At 58.1% G+C, this 24,784-nt stretch overlaps 1 protein-coding gene across 1 annotated transcript in view; it reads right to left on the reverse strand.

The window, feature by feature from the left end:
- Positions 1-24,351, reverse strand: part of TOLLIP (toll interacting protein) — a 32,962-nt gene extending 8,611 nt beyond the window's left edge. Inside the window, exons 1-5 of the mRNA XM_010386800.2 lie at positions 24,151-24,351; positions 9,775-9,924; positions 5,125-5,307; positions 3,879-4,031; positions 2,487-2,577 (exon numbers count right to left, since the gene is read on the reverse strand). Of these exons, the coding sequence (XP_010385102.1) occupies positions 2,487-2,577; positions 3,879-4,031; positions 5,125-5,307; positions 9,775-9,924; positions 24,151-24,183 (610 nt within the window). The 5' untranslated portion in view covers positions 24,184-24,351. The remainder of the gene's footprint in view (positions 1-2,486; positions 2,578-3,878; positions 4,032-5,124; positions 5,308-9,774; positions 9,925-24,150) is intronic.
- Between the last annotated feature and the right edge of the window lie 433 nt (positions 24,352-24,784).

The raw sequence follows: 24,784 nt of genomic DNA on the forward strand, positions 1-24,784 counted from the left end.
GGCTGGGGGCTCCAGTGGGGCGGCAGGTGGACGAGTCCTCACGGGCTCTGGCAGATGTCCCTGCATCTCCTTGGTAACTTTCCTATGAAGTGTGCGGCTGTTTCAAAATTTACAATGTCTATCAAAAGAAAATTTCAAAGTCTGTTTATAAAGAAATCTAGCCTTTCCTAAACAAGCGTTTTAGGGCAAACTTGAAAGGCATCTACAAAGAGAATTAAGGATAGGAACCAGAAAGAGGTATGTCAATCAATGTTCTCTGTCATCTGAATGCTCTTCCAGCCAGATACACCCCTGCACTGTATCCAGTCGATGGAACTGCACCACCCAAAAAGACAGGCCGAGTCCTAACTCTAGCCTGCACGGGGGGTCTTAAGACGGAGTCTCTGCAGATGTGAGCAGGTGAGGATGATGGCATGCTGGGGCGGGTGGGCCCTCAATCCACGGACTGGGGTCCTCAAGGGAGGAGGAGGAGGCAGACACGGAGCGCCTGGCCCAGAAGCTGGAGGAGACGGGGAGGATCCTCCCCACAGCCTTGGCGAGTGAGCGGCCCTGCCTGCCGGGGCTTGGACTTCCAGCCTCAGGAAGCTGGAGGGCCTGGTCTCTGTTCTTTCAGGTTGCCCATCTGTCTCCAACTCAGGACAACCAGACAGAACCTCACTAGCGCCACGAACTGCGCACCACAGAAGGCACTTCCACCCCACAACGGCGGCTCTGGGCTGTCCCAGTTACAAACCAGAACCCCCAGGAGCCACTCCAGGGGCACCCAGGGCACAACAGGGCCCCCAGGGCAGCAGAGCTCCCCTGGCCAGGCTCCAGGCTCAGGAACACCTGCGGGGCTCCCGTGCTCACCCCCGTTTCTCTGCCACGGTGCTGGCTCTTCCGCTTATCCAGACGCCCGCCCTCCTCTAACTCGGAACGCCTAACGGCTGCTTCTGCGTTTCTGGCTCACCTCCGGTCACTTCCTATGAAGCATTCTTTCCTCAGCGATGGGGCGCAGGTACTGCCTCTGCTGGGCTGGTGGTTTTCTTTCTTTTCTTTTCTTTTTTTTTTTTTTGAGATGGAGTCTCACTCTGTCGCCAGGCTAGAATGCAGTGGCGCAATCTTGGCTCACTGTAACCTCCACCTCCTGGGTTCACACCATTCTCCTGCCTCAGCCTCCCGAGTAGTTGGGACTACAGGCGCCACCACCTCGCCCAGCTAATTTGTTTGTATTTTTAGTGGAGATGGGGTTTCACCGTGTTGGTCAGGATGGTCTCGATCTCCCGACCTCGTGATCCTCCCGCTTCAGCCTCCCAAAGTGCTGGGATGACAGGCCTGAGCCACCGCGCCCGGCCCCAGGCTGGTGGTTTTCTAAGACACTGGACACCATAGAGGCCCTGCTCAGACACGGGCTCTGCTCTTTCCTCTGGACAAAGGCAGCCCTGGCACCTGCGCAGGCGGCTTTACTTGGAAACAGAGTCTGCGATGTGAGCAAGTGAGGGCGCGGTCATGCTGTTCTCACAAGAGTTTCGTCAGAGAATGTCCTGAACAGCCGGAGTCTCCCAGCGCCAGTCTCCTCCTCCGTCAGGCTGGGTTTCAGGCCACATCAGGTGGGTCTAGGGCAACGTCCTGACTCCCAAGGTGGCCTTTCTGCATCTGTGCGGGACGCTGGCAGGACTGGGGTGCTCTGACCAGGCCTCTCCACTCCAGCTGGGCTGGACACCAGCACCGGCCTGACAGCACTCTCGCCTGCCAGCAGCTCTGTCCCACCCCAACCCCAAAGCAGCCCCCAAGCACAAGCAGCCGGGGCCTCACGCAGGCCCCGAGACCCTCCCCCAACACCACATCCCCAGCGCCCTGGTCCCTCAGTGCAGAGGGACCCACGCTCTGCTTGGACACCAGCTCCCCGGAATGAGAGAGGCCACCTTGGGAGGAGAACCAGGGTGACCACAGGCACCTCTCAGGGGCTGCTGACCCCCGGCCTGCTGAGGACGGCTGGGCCCGTCCATGGTGGGGGCCGGCCTTGCATCAGCTGCTATGACAGTCACAGTTGGACCGAAAATGCAACAGCGTGAAAAGCGACATTCCCGCTTGGTGTTGCTGCAGCCACCGGCTGCTCACTCTTAACAGTGACACACGACAATGGCCGCAACAGTGCAGTGCAGAGCATGCGTCGCCCGACAGGGGTGTGAGGTTCTCCTGCGGAGAGCTGGGCACGACGGGGTTTCAGTTCCACTTCCACACCTCTGAAACTTTCAACTCATCTCATTTCTGCCAGCAATTAGAAAAAAAACAATTCTATTCTCTGGATACGCAAACAAAATTCAAACGTAACCCTTGGCTCCCTAGCCTGGAAGGATCTGCGCGCAGTCGGCACGTCTGCAGGATTCTAGAACGGATGACGTCCCCCGCCGGTGCTCTAAGCCCTGTTCCCTCCTCCCATGCCTGCCCTAGGCCCTGAGGTTTCTACCAGGGGAGAGGCACCGGGGAGGAGGGAGCACACACACCTGTGATGGGCACGTAGCCGACGCCCTGCTGGTACACCGTCGGCATCAGGACCACAGGCTGGGGTGGCATCACCATGGCAGCTGGCAGCAGCTGGAACACAGCGGAGATGGTCCCAGGGTCAGGAAGGAACATCTACCCATCAGAACCTCAGGAATCGCCCTCCCCATGCCAGCCCCGAACCCGGCTGTGAGCCCTGAGTGCACAGGGGACGCCAGGGCCCACTCCCACCCCCACACCACCTCCTCACATCCAGGAGGTGACATGGCTCGGGCTTACAGACCCCCCACTAACTGGGATGTGACAGAGAGAGGATGGTGTCAGGAGGGACATCCCAGTGTAGGTGTCAAGTGGGCCTGGGGGGAACCACACTGCACAGCTGTGGTGTCTGAGTTTAAAACTGTCAATTTCAGATAAGTCACTGCACTGCTCTCGTCTCTGAGATTAAAACTGTCACCTGCAGGTAAAGTCACTGGGGCATCATGATGGTTCTGCGTATGAAAGCGTCGGTTAAAGCTGCGTCCTGAGGCATTTACACGTGGTCACTCATGGCTGGGTCTTGCTTTAAAATATCCCAACGTTAACAAAAAAGGGAGTGGGAAGAGCCAAGATCGCCCATAAGAGCGGCTCCCTGCTGCGCCCTCTCTGCTGTCACATGGGCCTTGCATTTCCCACAGAACCATTTTTCAGTAACAACCTAAAAAATTCCGAGTGATAATACAGAGAAGACGGCAGGAGTTCTGCGTCCTGGAGCCTCTAACTGGCCCTCCTGACGCCCCCAGGAGCTGCAGGTGTCCTGAGGATGTAGATGGCTGGGAGCCAGGGTGGCTGACGTGCTGGCCCCACGGCCAGGCCTCGACTTCCTGACCCCGAGTGCGGCAGCCCCCAGGTTTCCCCCACATCTCCAGAGATGCCCTTCCACACCCTGGCCAGTGCCTGCCCTGTGGGGAGGAGCCTGGTGTCCTGCAGGGCCCAGGGCTGTATCTCAGACCCTGGAGGGCTGCTCGGCTGGACCCTAAGGGCAGAGCTTGGAAGGGCTGTGAGGGGCCTCCGAGGACACAGGGGCCTGCAGTGCAGACTACCACAAAGGGTGGGCCCATCTTAGGAACACAAACAACCCCGATGCTGTTTCTCCAGACAGAACTGACGGGCAGGAGCAGTGGGCGGGGCAGACCATCTCTGCCACCAAACTACCCAGGGCCCTGCCCTCTGTCCTCAGAACACTGAGCCCTGCTGTTTTACGGACTCAGTGCCTCCAGGAAAGAGACCAGGGTGTCTGCGGGGTGGCACTGCCCCGACGTGTCCCAACATACCCTGACCCGCCCCGCCCCACCCCAATGCCCCTGACGTGTCCCGCCCCTCCCCGATGCCCCGATATCAGGCCGGCAGCTCACCGCGTAGGACATGACGAGGTTGATCATGCCCTCCTTGTCGTCCCCCTGCCTCCCGCTCAGGCTGTACCACTTGTCCTCCACCTTGCCTTGCCTCAGGGACTCGGGGATGGTGATGTGGGTCCACGCGATGCGGTCATCCATGGAGAAGGCTCTCTGGGGGAGAAGAGGGAGATGCCCCAGGCATCAGGGAAGGGGCCGCCCTACCCCTGTGGTCGCATCATCATGGGCCTGTCTCGAGTCCCCATCTCATCAGTGGCACAGGGCTCCCACCTGCACCAGCACCCCATCAATGAGACCCCTCAGGCAGCACAGGCTTCACGATCGTTTATCAACGATCCTTCCCTCTCTCCACCAGGATGGGCCAGGGCCAGGGCCAGGGCTACGTCTGGGGCTGGGGAAAGTGAGGGTCCTGGGCTGCTGTCCTCCTCCAGTTCCAATTCAGGGACACTGGTTGCTCCTCCCCAGCCCTTGGGGCCCCATCCTTGCTCCACCGGCTGCCACCTCCCAAAAACCAGAGTAGCCGGGGCGCAGGCTGGAGAGGACATGGGGTCTGCCTCCCACAGCTGCCTCTGTACTTCCCATGCTCTCTCTACTCTTCTGAGGGCCAGGGAGGGGAAAGCAGGTAGGGATGGGGAGAGAAAAGCCAGGAGGAAAAGGCAGGGCCCAGGCAGGGAGGACTGGCCATCTGCTGGCCTGGCTGCCCCACACTGCTCCCTAGCCCCAACCCGGGCTCCCTAGCCTCCCAATGGCACAGGTGCGAGGTGCCGGGACCACACGGAGCAGCAGCCTCGCCACATCCCCTCTGACCTCCTGACTCTGCCTCAGAAGCGCTGCAGGTGCAGCCATGGACAGGACTCAGGACCCTCAACGGTCACAGCCACTCGCACCATCAAGAACAGCTTTCCCAACCGGCAGGCGGCCGGACTCGCTGGAAATCCCACCTGCTGGTGAGCGGCCAGACCCAGTGCACCTGCCCAGTGGAGGGGACACGTGCACACTCTGTCCTGGGTCATGCTTGTCACTGGGGATGTTTCCAAATGTAAGGGTGTTCAAGGAGCTGGAAACAATCTCTCTTTTTCACATTCCTTGGGGAGAGCAGGACCCTGTTATGCACCCAATGAAACACCCAGTGGGGACCCACACCTCGAAGCCAGCCAGGAACGTGGTTGTGTCGGCAGGTGTGTTCCCACGGCAGCCACGCTCAGCCACGTGCGGCCTCCCATAATAGCCGGCAAGTCCCTCTCACCTCATCAAAGATTTCGAGATAGAAGGAGTCCACGCCTGGGGGCACCGTGCAGTGGATGACCTTATTCCAGCGGGGATTCTTGGCGCCATTGTGTGCCGTGGGCGTCTCATACACCGCGTAGCCCAGGCGCAGTCGGCAGTAGGGGTCCATGCGGGTCATGCCGTAATTCTTGGCCAACTTTGCCTGGAATGAAGCCAATGTCAGGAAAAGGAGGTGCCAACCATCGGGAGAGGGCGGGTTCTCTAGGCCGTCTGCCTCCCTGAACCCTTCCATGAGGCCTTTTCCTAACACACAGACTACAGACACTCAAAGTCGCCCGAACACGACTGTGACCTGCTTCCCAGGAGGCCAGGAGCAAGAAGACCGAGCCACAGATGAATCGTGTAGTTCTGAGACAAAGCACGTGGGCCATCCTGGACAGCAGAAACCTACAACGCTCACAGACACAGCTGAGGCCGCCACGAAGGGCGCACGCTCTAACTTCCTCAGAAGCAGCTGAGGAGGGAAAAAGGAGGTGGTCCCGGGACAGAGCTGAGAGCCAGAGCACGACTGGGAGCGTGAACCCGCCCCGGAGCGCGACGACCCGGGAGACAGGGAGTGTGACGACCGGGAGACGGGGGCGTGAACCCGCCCCGGAACGTGGTGACCCGGGAGAGGTGCGTCCCTGCTCCAGGTGGGAGCGAGGACGCCTGCTGTGCGTATTCAGACGCCAAGTGGCTGTTTTCCTCCCATCATGAAGTCCTGTCATGAAGGCAGCAGCCCTGCCTGTGCTATTGGAGTAGGCGTTTTGGGGACAGGAACTTGTCTTTCTTGTGTCTCCCAATCATAAGGAGCCACATCGCATGTAGACCATGAGATTCGACTTCAGGCCAGGCACTCGGCTGGGCTGGGACATTTGAGGTCCCCGGGGTGGGAGTGAACGTGTGTTACAGGGAATGAATATTCAGAATAAGACAGAAGACCGCGGCATGTAAGACAGAAGACCGTGGCACATAAGACAGAAGACTGTGGCACATAAGAGGATTGTTCAGGAAACAAACTCAACGTGGATGGCAGGTTCAAACATAAAACCTAAAACTGTAAAACTTTTACAAGGAAAAATCGGGAGAAAAGCCCTCGTGAGCTGGGTTGGGTTCAGCCCTGCAGCTCCGGCTGCCTGTAAAGCGTCCTCCCTGGAACACAGACGGCCTCCCCGCACTGCTGCCACCCGCTCTTCTGCGGCCAACCTGGCTCACCCCCAGGAGCTGGTGACAGAGACCCCAGGAGCCATCCCGGCCCTCCCAGCCACATGGAGCCCACCAGTTCCTCCTTCCCAGTGTAACAGAGTCCAGACGCTGCCCCCCGACCCCTCTGAGGGCACAGCCTTCCCGTCCTCTCTGCCCTCTCTCTGAAGGCACGACCACCCCATCCTCACCGCCCCCCTCTGAGGGCACAGCCACCCAGTCCTCGGTGACCCCCTCTGAAGGCATGGCCACCCCGTCCTCACCGACCCCCCTCTGAGGGCACAGTCGTCCCATCCTCGCTGAACCCTCTCTGAGGGCACCACCACCCTGTCCTCACCGCCCCCTCTGAGGGCACTGCCACTCCGTCCTCAGTGAATCCTGAGGGTACCGCTGCCCTATCCTCACCGCCCCCCTCTGAGGGCACAGCTGTCCCATCCTCGCCACCCCCCGCTGCACAGCTGAACTCTCCCCTCCTGTGCCCACATCTCTGGACTGCCAGGTCTTCTGTTTTCTATTCTCTTCCACATACAAGTTCCCTCCTTTCACTTCTTTTTTTTCTTTTTTTTTGAGGCGGAGTCTTGCTCTGTCGCCCAGGCTGGAGTGCAGTGGCACGATCACGGCTCACTGCAAGCTCTGCCTCCCGGGTTCTCACGCCATTCTCCTGCCTCAGCCTCCCGAGTAGCTGGGACTACAGGCGCCCGCCACCACACCTGGCTAATTTTTTTGTATTTTTAGTAGAGATGGGGTTTCACCGTGTTAGCCAGGATGGTCTCGATCTCCCGACCTCATGATCCGCCCATCTCGGCCTCCCAAAGTGCTGGGATTACAGGCTTGAGCCACCGCACCCAGCCCCTCCTTTCACTTCTAACCAAAGCTGTGGCTGGCCTCTTTATGTCAAAACTGCCCCATTCTTGGGTCCTTAATTTTAGCATGTTTCTTGGGTGGCCGGAGCGTACTCTGGAATACTATGGAGTGACAGTTTTCTGGAAGCTCCTGGGTGACAAGCATGCTCAGCCTCTAGCAGCTTCCAATTCCCTTCTGCTGCACACCCACAGATCTGCTAGATCAGCTCTTACACTCAAACTCCGCCCTCTAAACTCCTTAGAAACTGCCCTATTTTCTGGATGTAGGTATGTAGCAGGAAAGTCTGAGACCAGCGTGATGTTCCAAAGCTTTCAGGTAACTGTGCTGTTTCTGCCTAGTTACTAAGACTTTCTGTTATTATTAACTTTAAAGGCTTTGAGCAAAGCCAGCTTTCCGGGCGGCACGTAGGACTCCCACTGCCAGCATCCCTGTGCCCGTCACCGACACCTGTTCACACTGGGTCCTGCCGCTTCTGCCACACTCAGCTTTGTCCTGTCATTCCCGCCTCCTCCCACTGCCCTCTGCACTGTGGCTACAAAACTCTAGGAGGAGCGTCCTGTGACATCAACTGCTCTACTGAAGTGACCTCCTTGATGTTTACGGAAGCATCTGCCCATTCACTGTGACCCCACACAACCACATGCTGTCGTGATGCGGCAGACGCTGCGGGCACTGTGGGGACACGCAGGCACCACTGCCTCCGACAATGGGCAAGAGACGTGCGGCAGACACACGGCACGGCAGACGGTGCTACCACTGCAGGGAGTGACCAGCTCGGAGGACCAAATGCATGGGCTGCAGGATCTGGAGGAAGAGCTGCAGGAAGCGGGAAGAGAACGGCCAGGGAACAGGAAGGTCAGGAGTGACCAGGGGGAGGCAAAACATGGGCCCCGGCTTGAGAAGCCTCGGCAGGACAATGCCCACGAGAAAGGCCTGTGCAGGCAGTGACCTGCTCTGGCCACATGCCAGTGGCTGAGCGGAGGCAGTGGGTGGTGCAGGGGGCTCCCCGCCTGGACCGGCGGAAGGTGGCGCCTGTGCTGAGGGTCAGGCCTGAAGGGCAAGAAGCAGAGATGAACCGTGGAGCACCAGGAGCACCAGAGCTTTGGGCCTCAGCTTCCAGAGTGTGGGGCAGCCACCTGCAGACATGGGGGAGAAGCTGGGAGGGTGGCTTGAGAGGTCCACCTTGGGCACATGGCATCCGGCGTGCCCACGGGACACCCGGGGAGGCCATGTGGCCATGGTCCGTACCTAGGAATCTGGGGTGGAGCTGAGTGCCTGGCTCAGGCCGGGGCCAGCACACAGGTGTTTAGACCCACAGGGACGCAGGAGTCACTGGGGTGTGTGGGCAAAGAGGGGAGGAGGGCTGAGGACCAGACCCCTTGGCATCCCATTGGGGCCCCAGGAGACAATGAGGGGAAGCAGCCAGGGGAGGCAAGCAGGGAACCACATGTGCAGCTGCCCAGAAGCCAAGAGAAGCAGGAAGCCGGTGCTGAGCTACGTGGCCCAGTGAGGAGGCAGGAATGTCCCCACCACTGGAGCTGTGGCATGGAAGCTGGGTGAACTCGCGTGGAGGAAACAGACAGGCTGCCTGCAGTGGGCTCCAGGATGTGGGAGAAGACCAAGGGGGGCCGGAGGCGTGGGCAATGCCAGGGCCACCTCCAAGGCCCAGCCAGGTCTGGAGTTTGAACTGTGTGAGGCGGAGTGCCCTGCGGTCACCAGGCCCTGCCAGGAGGTGGCGGCTGAGAATGGGTGATGGCACTAGGTGGCCTGGTGGCAGCTGGGGCAGGAAAGCATGGGCTTACAGGAGTTCACTGGGTGGGCAGAGGGATGGGCCACACCAGCAGAGCAACAGCTGCACAGGCAAGGGTCTGAGACACGCTGCGAGGAAGGGGTGACGGCGCAGCTGTGCCCACCACACCACGTGAAGCCCCTGAAACCAAGTCTTATTTGTGAGGTCCGCAGCGACTCTTCTGCCTGCATTTCTACAAAAGCCTGCGTCGCTCACAATGTGTTTCCTTTCCTGTGGTCTTACGGCATGTTTTGGTGTGATCGAAATCGGTGTTCAATCTGCCGATTTTGGCTTTCACTTGAAAGTCCACTGAGTGACCACATCCTGGCGGCCGGTGTCCAGCCCTGAGGCTAACCGAGGGCTGCTCTGTGGGGACGGGAGGGTGCGGGCACCGGCACTGGGGCCAACAGGAAGCCACTCGCGTAGCACACACCGAGTGGTGGGGGGCCAGCGGCGCCTCCTCCAGCTGCCGGCAGGGGCCCGGGAGGCGTCCTGGGGCATCCTCAAGCCTCGTGGTGGAGCCAGTTGGACCCTACATGGAGCGGACGCCACCTACACCCACTACTCATCATTTGAGTTATGTTTGGCAGAACCCAGGGTCAATGCCAATATTTTTCACACAGATCGTTTTCAACATCACACGTTTCAGGAAAAGCGAGAATCGGAAGTTCCGTTTGCCCACTTAGGAAATGCAGCGTAAACGCCAAAATCCTCAATCCCACCCCACCTGAGTGCACCAGCCCCAGGCAGGCAGGAGGGTGCCCCAAGGCCCACCTGAACCACAGTGATGTTCAGTCGGCCCACGGTGCCCACGGCGCCTCCGTACTGCAGCTGCTGGGCCGCCTGCGCGTCCAGCTGGACCTGCCGCTGCTGTTGTGTGGGCGTGATGCGGAGGAAGTCCTGCGGGAGCTCCCCGATGTACACCTGCGGGGCCGGGGACCAGAGAGGCAGTGAGTCAGGGTGAGGACACAAAGCAGCCCGATAGCAGCTGCCCCAGCATTCCCGCGACCCGGCCCCGCCCCCACCCATTTCCTAATCAAGTCCTGGACTGTGCTTAGCCTCCGTTTCCTCATCTCTAAACCCAGGGGTCAAGGGCGTCCAGCCTGGGGCCTGGCCCCTAGCGGCACAGGTGCAGCCCTTACTCAGGAGACCCCCAAATGCAGATTTCTGCCGCTAAAAACAGGTTCCTGTCCTTAAAGCCTGGTCAGGTGGGTTTTCAGGTCATTTTAAAGGGTCTCCCTTATACCACATGTGCCCATGGCTTCCTTCTCCTTGTCCACAGATAAAGGCAGGGTCATGGAACTGCAGGTCACTTGGTCATACAAATGAATGAGAGAAAATCTGAACCTCAGGTCTAAAGTGATTTGGAAAACCCTCTGCTGATATACTCCAAATGTTTCAACATGAAACAGCTGAAATTCAAAAGTACCCCAGATGAACACAGGAAGTAAATTAATTCCAAACCACCACGAAAGACCTCCCCGCTCTGCATCCTGTCTCTCCTCGACCCTCTGTCCACCGCTGCTGCCCCTAAGGTGAGGAGAGAGTATGGGCCCGGGCAGGGCAATGCCAACCTGAAACCACCCGTACACCTGCATCAGCCGAAGGGGTCTGGGGTAAGAACCACCCTCCACAGTGAATGGCGGCTGACGAGGCCTGGAGGGCAGGCCTGGTTGCTGGTGGAGTGGGGTGGAGACACCAGCCGCGGAGACCCAGCCATCTGCAGGGGCCCCGACCAGCACCAGTGCCCTGGGCAGTTGTTTTCAGGAAATACCGAGTGGAAACCTGGAACCCTGGGTGTGCTGGATGTGAACTTAGGCAAAGTGCATGTGCTGAGGCCACCAGACGCCTCTGCCGTGCAGACCAGAAACTCATACCCGCCTGTGCCACGGACTCCCAATGACACGGTGCCAGGCAGGGCTCCAGGAGGTTCTGAGTTCAGCCCTGCACCTGCTGTACTCTGGCCGCCTGGCACTTCAAAGGACCCCACGAGGGTCTAGCTCCTCACCTGTGTCTCCACCTAAGGCCTGGAGAGCACAAGCCAGTCAGCACTGCATGCACAACCAACTGGAGAGCACAAGCCAGTCAGCGCTGCATGCACAACCAACGGGAGCAAACAGAAGGGACCCGGACAACTCAGCACTGCTCCGCGCGGTTACGGCTTCAGGCCCCCGGGTCTGGGGAGCTCTCTGCAGGCTGCGCCCCAACTCGAGCAGCCAGCGCGGAGTGTGCTCAACCACTCTTCTCTAAAACTCAACACACACTTCGTGCCTTTCCCCACACTTTACCCTGTTTTTGACCGGGACACGTCACGAGTGACCTTTGCCCCATGAGAGAAGCCATCTTGTGAGAACAGCAGAGCACCCCGGCTTCACCTCTGGAGGGTGTGGCACAGGCCAGGGCCTGAAGGGACCCCCTGACGGACAAGCAAGGGGGTGCCGAGGTGCCTGAGGGGAGCGGGCCCACGCCAGGAATCCCAGGCCAGCCTCCTCCGGGCAGCCTCTCATGAGGCGCTGTACAGCTTACCAGCAAGCTCTGGCTCAGGAGGGTGCTGAGAGGCCCCGTGGCACGAGATGCTAAGCACCTGTTCCTGTTGGCACACAGGAAACACTGGGGTACAGAAGGCCAGGGCCCCTCACCTGCCTCCCAAAGGAATTCACAGCCCAGAGTTCTCTCCCCGGGGGACACCTGGCCATGCAGGACGCGCCTCCCTGCCAACTTGACAGGGCCCTGGCACAGCCCACGCCTGCAGACTCTATCACTAACTCTGTCTGCTCACCAGGAATGGGTTATCTTGCAGAAACAGACTCGTGCTAACCAAGTTCTCGGGATTAATATACACAGGCCAAATTCCTGTTTATTTGTGACAACTGCTTCCTGCGTGCCACACACACAGTTCCGGGGACACTGCAGGAAAAGCACTGCATCTCCTGGGCACACGTGGGGACAGACAGGAGGCTCATGTCCTCCTGGGCATACACGGGGAACAGACAGGCGGCTCATGTCCTCCTGGGCACACATGGGGGACAGACAGGTGGCTCGTGTCCTCTGGGGCACACATGGGGGAGACAGGTGGCTCATATCCTCCTGGGCACACGTGGGGAACAGACAGGTGGCTCATGTCCTCCTGGGCACACGTGCCAGACAGGCAGCTCGTGTCCTCCTGGGCACACATCGGGGACAGACAGGTAGCTCATATCCTCCTGGGCACATATGGGGGACAGACAAGCGGCTCGTGTCCTCCCAGGTAGAGGTACGGGACAGACAGGCGGCTCGTGTCCTCCCAGGCACAGGTGCGGGACAGACAGGCGGCTCGTGTCCTCCCGGGCACAGGGGCGGGACAGACAGGCGGCTCGTGTCCTCCCGGGCACACGTGGGGGACAGACAGGTGGCTCGTGTCCTCCCGGGCACAGGGGCGGGACAGACAGGCGGCTCGTGTCCTCCCGGGCACACGTGGGGGACAGACAGGCGGCTCGTGTCCTCCCGGGCACAGGGGCGGGACAGACAGGCGGCTCGTGTCCTCCCGGGCACACGTGGGGGACAGACAGGCGGCTCGTGTCCTCCCGGGCACACGTGGGGGACAGACAGGCGGCTCGTGTCCTCCCGGGCACACGTGGGGGACAGACAGGCGGCTCGTGTCCTCCCGGGCACACGTGGGGGACAGACAGGCGGCTCGTGTCCTCCCGGGCACACGTGGGGGACAGACAGGCGGCTCGTGTCCTCCCGGGCACAGGTGCGGGACAGACAGGCGGCTCGTGTTCTCCCGGGCACAGGGGCGGGACAGACAGGCGGCTCGTGTCCTCCCGGGCACACGTGGGGGACAGACAGGCGGCTCGTGTCCTCCCGGGCACACGTGGGGGACAGACAGGCGGCTCGTGTCCCGGAAACAGCAGCATGGAGAAGCTGGTCAGGGAAAGGGTGTGGGTGGTGACGGGGTATGTGGAAGTGGGGTTCACAGAGGCCTCTGAGGGAGCACTGTGGGTCCCTCGCCGTTCTGGCTCCTGGCTGTCCCGGTACTTGGAGGCGCCCAAAGCTCCGCTCCACCTCCTTGCTCTGCGTGTCCATTCAAGACAACGGGACTGCTCGTTGCTGGGAGAAAAAACTATACCCAAAGGCCTCATGATCAAGTGTCATCTCCAACAAGGATTGAACCATAAAATGACAAAGAGGAAACGAGGGCTGTTAACATAAGCCTTGTGGACAGAACACGGAATGGGGAGAAGCAGCCCCCAAGGATGGAGCTTGTCAGCCCACGCAGCCCGGGGACCGTGGCCAGCACCACATGGCAAGGGTGCGTCCGGCTACCCGAGATGACGCACGTCTCACCTCTGGGTTTCTTCCCCAAAACCCACACCCCGATTAAGAGACATCTGACTACATCCCCGACCCGTCAGTCCTCCTCAAACTGTCAAGGTCCCAAAACACAAGGGAAGCCTGAGAGACGGCCCCAGACTGGAGACGGGGACACAAAGGCTACACGCAAAGTGGGGTCCTGGGACAGCAGGGGACAGTCATCGAAAAACCAGGACATCCAAACAAAACCTGGAGCCAGCAGTCACGCCCCAGGTCAGCACCACAGCTGTGAGAGCTGTTCCCGGTGAGGGGAGTGTCGGTCAGGGAACGTGGGTGAGACACACAGGACCTCTTCGTGCCAGCTTTTCAATTCCACATAAAACTGAACACTACAAAATTCAAGGTTTTTCAGAAAAATATTCCACATAACCTAAAGAGAGCAAGAACAAGAGAGGAGTGGGAGGAGAGGGCTTCAGTCCTCCCCATACAAACACTGGTTATGCAACCTGCTGCCCCGCCTACCAGGGAGAGGCGGCTCCCGGTGGCTGCAATGCCCTCGTTTCTCAGCTGAGAGCGAAGCCCTTCAAACGGGGAGGAGGGAGTTCCACCAGTTCATGCTCCATGAGTCACAGGGGAGTCCAGGCGCTGAAGTAAACCCTATCGTTTCAGTGATGACACTCAGTAAACATCTATTTTGAATTTATTTTTTAAATTCAGTGCTAATCCTGAAATTTATTTTTGCCATATTATGATGGAGGAGATGTTCCAATGGTCACAAATATATGCTGTACCCTGGTTCAAAGGCTTGGAAATACGAAAACAAAAATGATTACTCCTGATACATAATGGATTTTTTTTTTCTTTTTTTTTTTTTTTTTTTTGAGACGGAGTCTCGCTCTGTGGCCCGGGCTGGAGTGCAGTGGCCAGATCTCAGCTCACTACAAGCTCCGCCTCCCGGGTTCAGGCCATTCTCCTGCCTCAGCCTCCCGAGTAGCTGGGACTACAGGCGCCCGCCACGTCGCCCGGCTAGTTTTTTGTATTTTTTAGTAGAGACGGGGTTTCACCATGTTAGCCAGGATGGTCTCGATCTCCTGACCACGTGATCCGCCCACCTCGGCCTCCCAAAGTGCTGGGATTACAGGCTTGAGCCACCGCGCCCGGCCATAATGGATATTTTTCTAGAATTTTGCTTCCATGTACTAGATGTACATGCTGAGTCCAACACTAACAAGTAAGTTTAAACGCCTGTGTGAAGGCTGATAATTCCACTTCGGGAACCAGTCCCATGTCAGACCTCACTCCGGCATGTGAGCACGGGATGCCTGCGGCTGCATCCCCTGTGCCGTCAAAACGCCCTGTCCACCAGCCAGGCACATCCACCCAGCGCAGGGACATGCGGCCTCAACCGGAGCCAGAAGTCCCCGCCTGGAACACAAGGAGACCCGGGGGATGGAGGCGGAGGCACAGCACGACCTGCTGGGGGATCCATAAGGAGGCCTCTGTGGAGACCAGCTCTGGAGGAGCATTCAAGAATGGAACTCGAGGGACACGGGCAGGGAAGGTTCTTTATTTATACTTTCATATCCTGCTAGTTATTTTTAGAAACTTTTTTAAAACCACATTCGTGAATTACTTTTAAAATAAAAAGGACAGTGTAGGGCTCTCATCCCACAGAGCGCTCTGCGTTTTATCTTCTCTGAAAATAAAAGCTACTTTTATAAATATTAGTCCGTTTTAAATACAGTTTAAAAATGTAACTTCACATTTCTCGGACTTGCTGATTCTCCTCCCCCTGTGGTGCTCTCAGAGGATCATGACGCGCGCCTGTGACTGACGACCATTCCTCCCTTGCTGACGCCAGAGCTCTAAACCTTTCCACATCAAAGAAGAGATCGCCAAAATTCACTTCTAATTTAAAACAATTTCCCTTCAAGTCTAAGTTTTACTTTTGGCACAGAAATAAAGTCTTAATGCTTCTTTTTTTGTCATGTAACGTGTGTAGTCAACCCAAAGCTAATTTTTTTTCTTAAGCACACAAATTAAACAAGCACCCACTGTGAATATTCCTGTGACATGTTTCCAACTGAGAGAGCCGCTGCTTCCTGAGGCCCCACTTTCTGCCCGACAGAGCCCAGGAAGAGCCCTGCTCAGCCCAGGACGTGGAGTCCTGAACACACACAGTCCTGGCCTCGGTCCTGCCAGGAGACATCAACCTGAGGAGCCGCACCACGGACGCCCCGGGAGCACAGCTGGCCACGTGCGGGCGGCAGGACGCCAGGGTCTCCTGGCCACTTCCACGACTGGCCCTCTGTGGCGCCTTTTCACACCTTCTCACCGTCCCCACCCCACGATGCTGTGAGGCTGTGGAGCTGCTGTTTGTGTTTGTGTGCCATGCGTGCACCTGCACTTGGCACGTAAACACTGCAAGCAAGGCTCTAACGAGTCTCAGCACTAATGCCAGGTTAGCATAACTAAGTCAAATTAAGTTCAATTAAAAACTAAAACGCTTCTAACACTTCATGACTATGTGCTGAGCAACGCTGAGTGTAATTTATTTACATAAATTGTAATGTATCAAATCACACGTACAAATAAACAACTTATATAAACACAGTAAAAACTATCCTTAGTGAACTGATGTGAGAAAGTACTTTTTAACTGGCTGCTTGGTATTCTTTGAGCAAACTGACATCATTAGCGATGGGCTAAATATGTTTAGTGGAATTAAATCACAAAATGTCAACAATTCTCATTCAATTCTCCAAGCCAGAGTCTCATACCAGCACGGAGGATCCCACACAAACAGCATTCACGGGCGCCTGCCCACCCTCGCCGCCCACCTCACAGCAGGCCTGAGCTCGCACACGTGTCGTGGGCTTCCGAGAACTTTGGATCCACGTGCTGGGGACACCCAGAAAACCCAGGGGACAAGGAAATACTAAGGAACAAAAAATACAGGAGCTGAGCTGGGGAGGCACACACAGCTGTCAAATCCCAGCAGTTTCCTCCCCCAAGAACCCCTTTTGCCCTCTCAGGGTCAATATCACCCCCACATTGAGAAAAAGCGTTAAGGGCTCCTGAAGCCACAAAGCCAGCCCATGGAGGCCCCAACACGGAAGCCCAACTAGTGAAACTCTGTACCCCAAGCCCTGGGTTTCACCAGTTCCTAACGCAGCCATGATTGAACGTGACTTTCAGAGCTGGGACCCACAGCAGGAAGACCTGGGCGAGGCTCGTGGCTAAAGGCACAGAGGAAGCTAATGAAACAAGAGAGAAATAAATCCGCGGTAACCGGAACACCTGGGGATGTGGGCGGAAGTCAGTCTCACAAGACTCTTGGGTGAGGTCTGAGTGTCTGCTAGGAAGGGAGCTCCAGACGCGGTCAGGGCCCCAGGACTCACGTAGAACAGCACAGCTGGCCCAGATGAAGCTGAGAACCTGGAGCCCAGGCATCGCCAGCCTCCCTGCTGTGTCTGAGGGGCCGGCCCTGCCTTGAAGGCCCTGCAAGGGGCCTGCTCCATGCCATGGTTCTACAGGGGAACGTCTGCTGCTAGGTTCACACCCAGGTCAGAGCTCTGTATGGCCCAAGAGAAATGGCCCGTCCACCTGACGCCCACACACCTGTGTGATTCCCATCCAGACCCAGGGGTGAGAGAGGGCAGGAACGCGCACCAGGGCTGAGACACAGGGCCGTGGGCAGTCAGGACAGACCCTGGGTGGCCCTCGCGGTCCCTCTGCCCGGCTGACTGACCCCTCAGTGCACAGTGTTTCAGAGACTGAAGGGCCGGCCTGCACATGCCCCGCGCTGCACACTCATGGCCAACAGGGGAGCCCCACAGAGGTGAAGGACTCACCGATGCTCAACGGTGGCCACTGCCATTGCCCTGTAGGTTTAGCATTTTCCAAAATAAGGCTGGAAGGAAAACTGCAATTCCCCATGCCCACCCAGCTGCTGGTTGCCTCACCTACCACCCTTCACAGCACCAACCTCCAAAAGCTGGACTAGTCCCCCATCCTGCAGCCCCTGGCACTCCAGCCAGCCTCCTGGCACTGGCATGTTCAGTAAACAACCCTTGAGCAAACAAGTGGCATTTCATGCATCTGCTCTTGGCAAGGCAGCTCCCACGCCAGTGTGGACGGGCACTGGTGACTGTGTCCCCAGTTCCCACATCCTCCCTGCACAGCCGCTCAGCAGCCCCCTCCCAGGAGCCCTCGCTGAGCACTCATTCGCTGTGCCTTGTCTTACCTTCCGCGGCCTTCCTCAGACAGGGCTTTCCTTCCCTCTTCCTAGCACCCCCTCCCCTCTTCCTTTAATTACACAGAACACAACAGGCGCTTCAAAGCCAACATGCCAGGAGGTTCCCCGGCTCTGCTGAAGTCTCCAAACGAACACTAGAATTTGCATAAGGGAAGCTGGGAGATGACAGTATTGAAATGAACCCGTATAAGCTGAAGAGGGGTGAAAGGGAAGAGGACAGGACGGAATGAGAATGAGCATAAATCATAAAAGCTGACTACAGAACAAGCGACTTTAAATGGGGTCTCCGCCAGGAACTCCACGGCACACAGCCTTGCATCCTAAGTGCTGGGACGGTCAAGCAAGGCAGAGGCGGAAAACCCGTCCTCATTCAGACGAAACAAAAGCCAGTCAAGCAGCGGGCCAAGGGCGGACAGAGGTCCAGAGAGGGATGGCGTGTGACATGGCAGGCCCTGGGCGCTGGGCACGGGGTGCGCACTGCAGCAGCCTCTGCGTGTCACTGTGTGCCTGAGGCTTCCACGGTAAGGTGCTGGAGGACCCCTGCTCCTGTGGTGCTCACACTTCAGTGGAAGACAAATGGGAAGCAACACGAGTTACACCGTATGCTGACGGCAGGAGGTGCTGTGCACAGAAACAGGGCAAGGCCGGGTGGCAGGGGCAAGCTGCACTTCCCGCAGGGCAGCAGGGCAGTCCTCACCAGCACGGCGCGCCAGGGCAGGGCCTGCAGGATCTGGAGACGGTGACTCAGGGACAGGAAACGCTTGCACAGCAGGCCTAACCAGGGGCCTGTCGGGCAGGTCGAGGGACAGTGTGAGAGGCCCAGATGAACAGAGGTTAGGGCCGGGCGCAGGGGCTCACACCTGAAATCCCAACACTTTGGGAGGCCGAGGTGGGCAGATCACTTGAGACCAGGAGTTCGAGAACAGCCTGGCCAACATGGTGAAACCCCGTCTCTACTAAAAATACAAAAATTAGCCTGGGCATGGTGGTGGGCGCCTGTAATCCCAGCTACTCGGGAGGCTGAGGCAGGAGAACTGCTTGAACCCAGGAGGTGGAGGTTGCAATGAGTTGAGATCGCACCACTGCACTCCAGCCTGGGCGACAGAGCGACACTCCATGTTAAAAAAAAAAAAAAAAGGCCTCAAGTGAACTGGGAGGCAGGCCAGAGGCAGTGTATTCAGAACGCAGCAAAGAGGGGACAAAAACGAAGGAACCGGAGGAAGAGACGTCCACTCCCGGACCGCTCAGCAGCCACTCTGGGAGCCAGGAGGGGGCGGGGTCCCACCTTCGAGGCACTGAGGACAAGGGACCGTCCACCTGGAGTACCGTCCACCTGGATGACTGTCCACCTGGAGTTCCACACACACAAAAATAGCTGTCAGGACACAGAGAAAAGGCATTTACAAGCAAAAATCAAGTTTGCCAGCAAAGAAAATTCTAAAAGATGAACCTGAAGCTAAAGGAAAGTGACCCCAAATGGAAGGCCTGAGACACAGAAGGGATAAGAAAAGAGAAACACAGAAGGAATCCAAACAAGCACTGACTCGAGAGAAATAACACGTTCCTGCAGGACGTTCCTGTGGGAGCCCCAAGGGGAGGCGGCGCCCACACAAGGCACAGCAGCACCTGCACCGGGACGGGGCAGCCGAGCTCTCTGCGTGGATCAGGAGGCGGCACAGACAATGATTAACTTCTTCTTTAATTATTTTTCAGTCGGGCAGCCTCCGGAGCCAGAGTTCACTCAGAGACTCCCTCACAGCAGAAGCTGATAAGTGCATGTTACCATTTCCCGGAGAGCCCCCGCACTTTCCCAGCACAGTGTGCATGTACTTGAGATAAACAACTGAATTTTTTAAAACTCCGTTTAATAAATCCAAAAGAAGGCAATGAGAGAAAAAGAAACAAGAAAATGTAGGACAAATAAAAGCACAAAAGAAAACATCTAAAAAATCTGTAAATCTGTGTATACATCTAGACATCTATAACCAGAAAAATGAAACTAGCATGTTCCCATCAAAAGACTTAGACTTCTTAGATTTGACTTTTCAAAAAAATGTAAAATCAAAGAAGGAAAAAATACCAGGTGAATACTCTCTAAAAGATAGCTGGAGTGGCCATGCCAGTATCAGACAAAATAATTAAAAGCAAAAGGCCTTTATCTTCCAAGAAGCCCGTGGGTCCCCACCCAGTGAAGAGATCTGATTTCCAGGCAAGCCCAGCAATTCTACACCTGTCCACACTCACAACCCGGCCTAAAAAACCCAGCACAAACGTTCACAGGGACCCAAAGAGAAAGGACGCATGGGCAGGCGGTGAGTGCGTTCCCCACTAGCTCAGGTGCAGCCGGCAGGAACAGACACCCACCCAGCAACAGCCCACCTAAGCCAGTGGAGACGGGTGAGTGCCACTGGCTCAGACACACAGGATGCAGGAAAATCCAGGGGCTCCTCACGACACTCGGGAGAGAAAGTCCACGCACACCTACAAGGAAAACCAATTCTCTCCTTGAGGTATGGGAAGGTAAAGGAAATGCATTTCACTTGCCTTTCCTTCACAAACTGTATTTCAGGACAACAGGTTGACACTGGTTGATGGGGAAAGCTAATCTTTACAAACAATCCCAGTTAACAGACACTGAATAAGTGATAAAGTTCAGAAACTACCCTCTGCCGTCCCTAATGAAGTCACCGATTTGGCAGGAATTATCAGCGTTGTGAAGAGTGAGGGGACCTGGACAGGCACAGGCCTCACAGGGAGGAGAGGAGGGGCCAGGCCGCCTCCAGCTGGTCAACCATGCGCCTCCAAAAGCAGGACAAGGAGTAGGAGCAGCCTGGACCGGGCACAGCGCACCCACCTCCACCAAGGAGGCCTCTCTAGCCAATGGCGCCGCGGTGGCTGAAGGCAGAGTCTCCTGCAAACGTCCTGAGTTCTCACTGCAGAAGGCAGGGGCCCACACGGTACTCCTTGCATACTTTCTGATAATAAGCAGACTATATTGAAAAAAGGTTATCTTTCCAAAACACTGGCCTTTTTGAAAAGTGAGGGAAGCACTGCACAGGGCTGAAGCATCCCTTAGTGGCTATTCACGGAAACAGTATCCTGAAGATCTAAACACGGTATGATTCTCTCAGAACGATAGCAGGCTGGCTAGCTTCACACACGTCCTCTCCACACCTACCCACCCGGGCCCCTGAAGCTCCCTCTACCCAAGGACAAAAGAACCTCCCAGGGCCCCATTAGCGGCCTCTGCTCCTTCACGGCACGTGGGATCTTGCTGTCTCCCCTCATCACCAGGGGGAGGCAACGGCTAGACCACAGTCAGGGTCTCCCGAGCCAGAGTCCTGCCCCCGGACCCTGGGGAGCATCTCTCTCTGCTGGAAAGCCGAGCACCTGCTTAACCTCCTGCCTCCCCAGCACCACAAGGGTAACAGAAAGAGGAGGACACGATAAATACTGTGTCAAGACACTGGCTAAAGGACCACTATGAGTTAATTCAGAGGGGCTGGGGTGGGACATGCTCAGTGAAGCGGGCCAGTGCCAAGCTGGGCCCTGCAGCGGGTGTGTGCCGGACAACACTTTACAGAGTGCTGCGCTGATCTGATAAACCCCAGGGCCAAGTCCAGCCCTCCTGTGCCCAGGACCCTCCTGTGGCCACCAGCTCCTGCCTCCCTCCATCCTCAGCCCCTGGGGTTCCCTCCTCTCAACCTCCAGACCCCACACCTCTGTTTTCCGTGCACTCCCCTCCCAGCCCACCCCCCAACTCCCATTCCTCCTCCAAGCTCAGGAGAGATGTCACGTCCTCACCCCAACACCCAGCCCTGGTGAAGTCACCATTTACGAACTCTCCCAGCACCTGAGACTTAAGATCACAGACCCACCGGGCCGTCACCACATGGCTCCGCTGTCCTTATGTGCTGCCATGTCTACCGTGCTGCCCTGTAAGATCCCGGTGGCAGGAACCACCTGGTTGCCCTTGTATCATGGCCATCCTAAACATCACAGTCGGTAACGCTGGTTGATTAAGTCACAGGTACTCCAAGCAGCACTCGAGACCCCCGTCGCTGACACCACCTTCTTGGAGACCCTGGCAGCTCCGAGCCAGATCTGATGTTACTGTGCATTTACTGGGCAGCGGGGGGTGCCCCTGAAGTGCCTGCTCGTCTACGTGACGGAAACAGCCCAGGAGGCACCAGGCAAGAGGAGATGCTAACGACACCTCAGCACTTGTCAGCACGGGCCCTACGTGTGAGAACATCTCCTGCCACTCCCACTTCCTCATCGCGGGCGTAGCAGGGCTGCACACCGGTGCCCTCAGAACAGGAAGTGCCTGCCTCCCACTGCTCCGTGAGTGCTCAGCACCTGATGAATTCAAACCCAGCCCTACACCCCAGTGGGGTTCCAGATGAGGGACAAGTTCCCAGGAGGCTGAGGATGTCTCCCAGACCACACAGCAAGGAAGGGGCCATCCTGCCCGGCCACCATGCCCCCCGGCTCTCCAGGAGGACACAAAGGCAGGGTGCTGGTTTCCCTTGTTGCTGAGCCTCCCGTTAGGCAGAAAGGAGCACTTCACTGCCATAACCACCTGCAGGGACTCACTGTGGTGGAGCGAAGATGAAGAGGTGGAGATGCTGACATCAGAGGCCATGCAGGACCTCTGCCGACCCGCAGCCTCCACACCTGAGTCTCAGAGGCCGTCCAGGACCTCTGCCGACCCGCAGCCTCCACACCTGAGTCTCAGAGGCCGTCCAGGACCTCTGCCAACAAGCAGGCTCCACACCTGAGTCTCAGAGGCCGTCCAGGACCTCTGCCGACCCGCAGCCTCCACACCTGAGTCTCAGAGGCCGTCTAGGACCTCTGCCGACCCGCAGCCTCCACACCTGAGTCTCAGAGGCCGTCCAGGACCTCTGCCAACAAGCAGGCTCCACACCTGAGTCTCAGAGGCCGTCCAGGACCTCTGCCGACCCGCAGCCTCCACACCTGAGTCTCAGAGGCCGTCCAGGACCTCTGCCAACAAGCAGGCTCCACACCTGAGTCTCGTAAGTGTCAGGAGATTTCTTTCAAAGTCCTCAGAAAAAGCATCTATGCCCAAAACCTGGGACTTCATTCTAAACACAGAAAAAAAGTTCTACCTGAAGAATTCTCTCCTCAGGAGAAACACTAGGACCTGTGGATACAGTGTTAAGGGTGGGGAGCCCTGGTGACCCCTCCACCATGTCCAGTACTGGGCTGCACGAGTGCAGGGACCTGGGAACATCCTAAAAAGGACTTTTTCCGCCCACGGCAGGTTTAGAGCCACTGTTGATAAAAACTGTGCCGCTCAGGACAGCCCGCCCAGCCCAGCCTCTGAGTGGCACGGTTTGAATTTGTGTCCCCGCCAAATCTCACGCTGAATTATGACCTCAGCGTTGGAGGTGGGGCCTGGCAGGGCGGGGGTGTGGGTCACAGGGACAGATCCCTCGTGGGTTGGTGCCGTCCTGGTGATAGTGAGTTCTCACGAGGTCTGGTCATTAAAAGGTGTGTGGCACCTCCCCACCCCCAACTCTCTTGCTGCTTTCGCCATGTGACGTGCAAGCTCCCACTTGGCCTTCCGCCATGACTGGAAGCTTCCAGAGGCCTCCCCAGGAGCAGATGCCTGGCACCATGCTACCTGTACAGCCTGCAGAACTGGGAGCCAATTAAATCTCTTTTCTTACAAATTACCCAGTCTCCGGTTTTCCTCTACAGCAATGCAAGAAGGCCCTAACAGTGAGCCCAGAGGCCACTCACGCTAGGAGCCCATCATCTCTGAGTCAGTCTACACCAGCTCTCCTGCAATATTAATGCTATAGAAGAAACTGACAGGCAACCCTCTGGAGAGAATTCAGAGCAGGAAAGGTTCTCTGAAGTTCTTGGCGCCTATCCTCTCATTTGCAAATGAAGAAACTGAGGCTTTGCGCAGTGGCCACTAACTGCGGACACAATTGGGCCCAAGAAGTGGTCACCACTACCCTCACTCTGCGTAAGGGAGAAAGAGGAAACAGCCTCCATCTATGGGACCAACTAGAGTGTAGGCCCGTCTCCACCTGTGGACCACCAGGGTGCAGGGCCCGCCTCCATCTAGGGGACCATCAGGGTGCAGGGCCCGCCTCCACCTGGGGGGCCATGAGGGTGCGCGCCCGTCTCCACTTGGGGGACCATTAGGGTGCCGGGCCCTCCTCCATTTGGGAAACCATCAGAGCTCGGGGCCCGCCTCCATCTGGGCACCGGGCCCTCCTCCATCTGGGGACTATTAGGGAGCGGCGCCTGCCTCCTCTGAGGGACCATGGGGCACGGGGCCCACCTCCATCTGGGGCTCACCACGGGCGCAGGCCCCCTCCCCCGGGGCCGCCTCCCCAAAGCTCTGCCCGGGTGCGACCGGGAGCTCAAGTCTCCCGCAGCGTGGGCACGTCCGTCCGCCCCGAGGTGGGGAGCCGCCGCTCCCCTCCGGCCAGGCGCCCAGTGTGTCCCGGGAGAGCCGAGGAGCCGGCCCGCCCGCCGCCGCTGAGCAGTAGCCCGGGCCCGAGGCCCTTCCCGCAGCCGCAGGTCGCCGCCCCCGCCCGACCCCCGCCTGGCGGCCTCACCGGCCCGCGCTGAGTGCTGACGGTGGTCGCCATGGTGCTGCGGCGGCCCCCGTGGCTCGCCGACCCGAGAGTGACGCGCCGGGCGACCTCCTGCGCCCCTGCCGGAGCCTGCGACGGACACAGTTGTCACCTCGAGGCCGCCGCCGCCACAGTCAGCTGACAGCCGCCGCGCCCCGCCCCCGAGACCACGCCACTGCGCAGGCGCCGCTCCAGGCACCGCCCCTTCCGGCTCTCTCGCGCACGCGCGCTCCAGTGTCGGGCGGGCACAGCCTCTTGCCCGGCGCCTGCGCACCCGCTCTCTCCTCGAGCCCCGCAGCTCAGCGAAATGGCTCCCGGCGGGGCCGTCTGCGCACGCCCAGTCGTGACGGCCGTCGGCGCGGACCCGAGTGTGGCGGCGCTGCAGTCTGGGCAGTTTGGCTCCTCCTCGGTCCTCTGCTGAGTGGCGGCAGGACCTGGCCACCTGGCGGGGTGACCTGCGGCCGTGCGGCCCGCCCGGAGAAGGGAGGGAACTGTGGCCCGGAACAAAACAGGGGCAGGCCCGACATCCCCTCCAGCGCGATCTTTCCCTCAGCTGACTGCGGGAGGAAGGGCCTTTCTGCGTCAAAGGGCTAAAGATGGGGCGCGGTTCCTCCAC

The sequence above is a fragment of the Rhinopithecus roxellana genome, chromosome 15 (genome assembly GCF_007565055.1).
Source record: "Rhinopithecus roxellana isolate Shanxi Qingling chromosome 15, ASM756505v1, whole genome shotgun sequence".
Taxonomy (NCBI): domain Eukaryota; kingdom Metazoa; phylum Chordata; class Mammalia; order Primates; family Cercopithecidae; genus Rhinopithecus; species Rhinopithecus roxellana.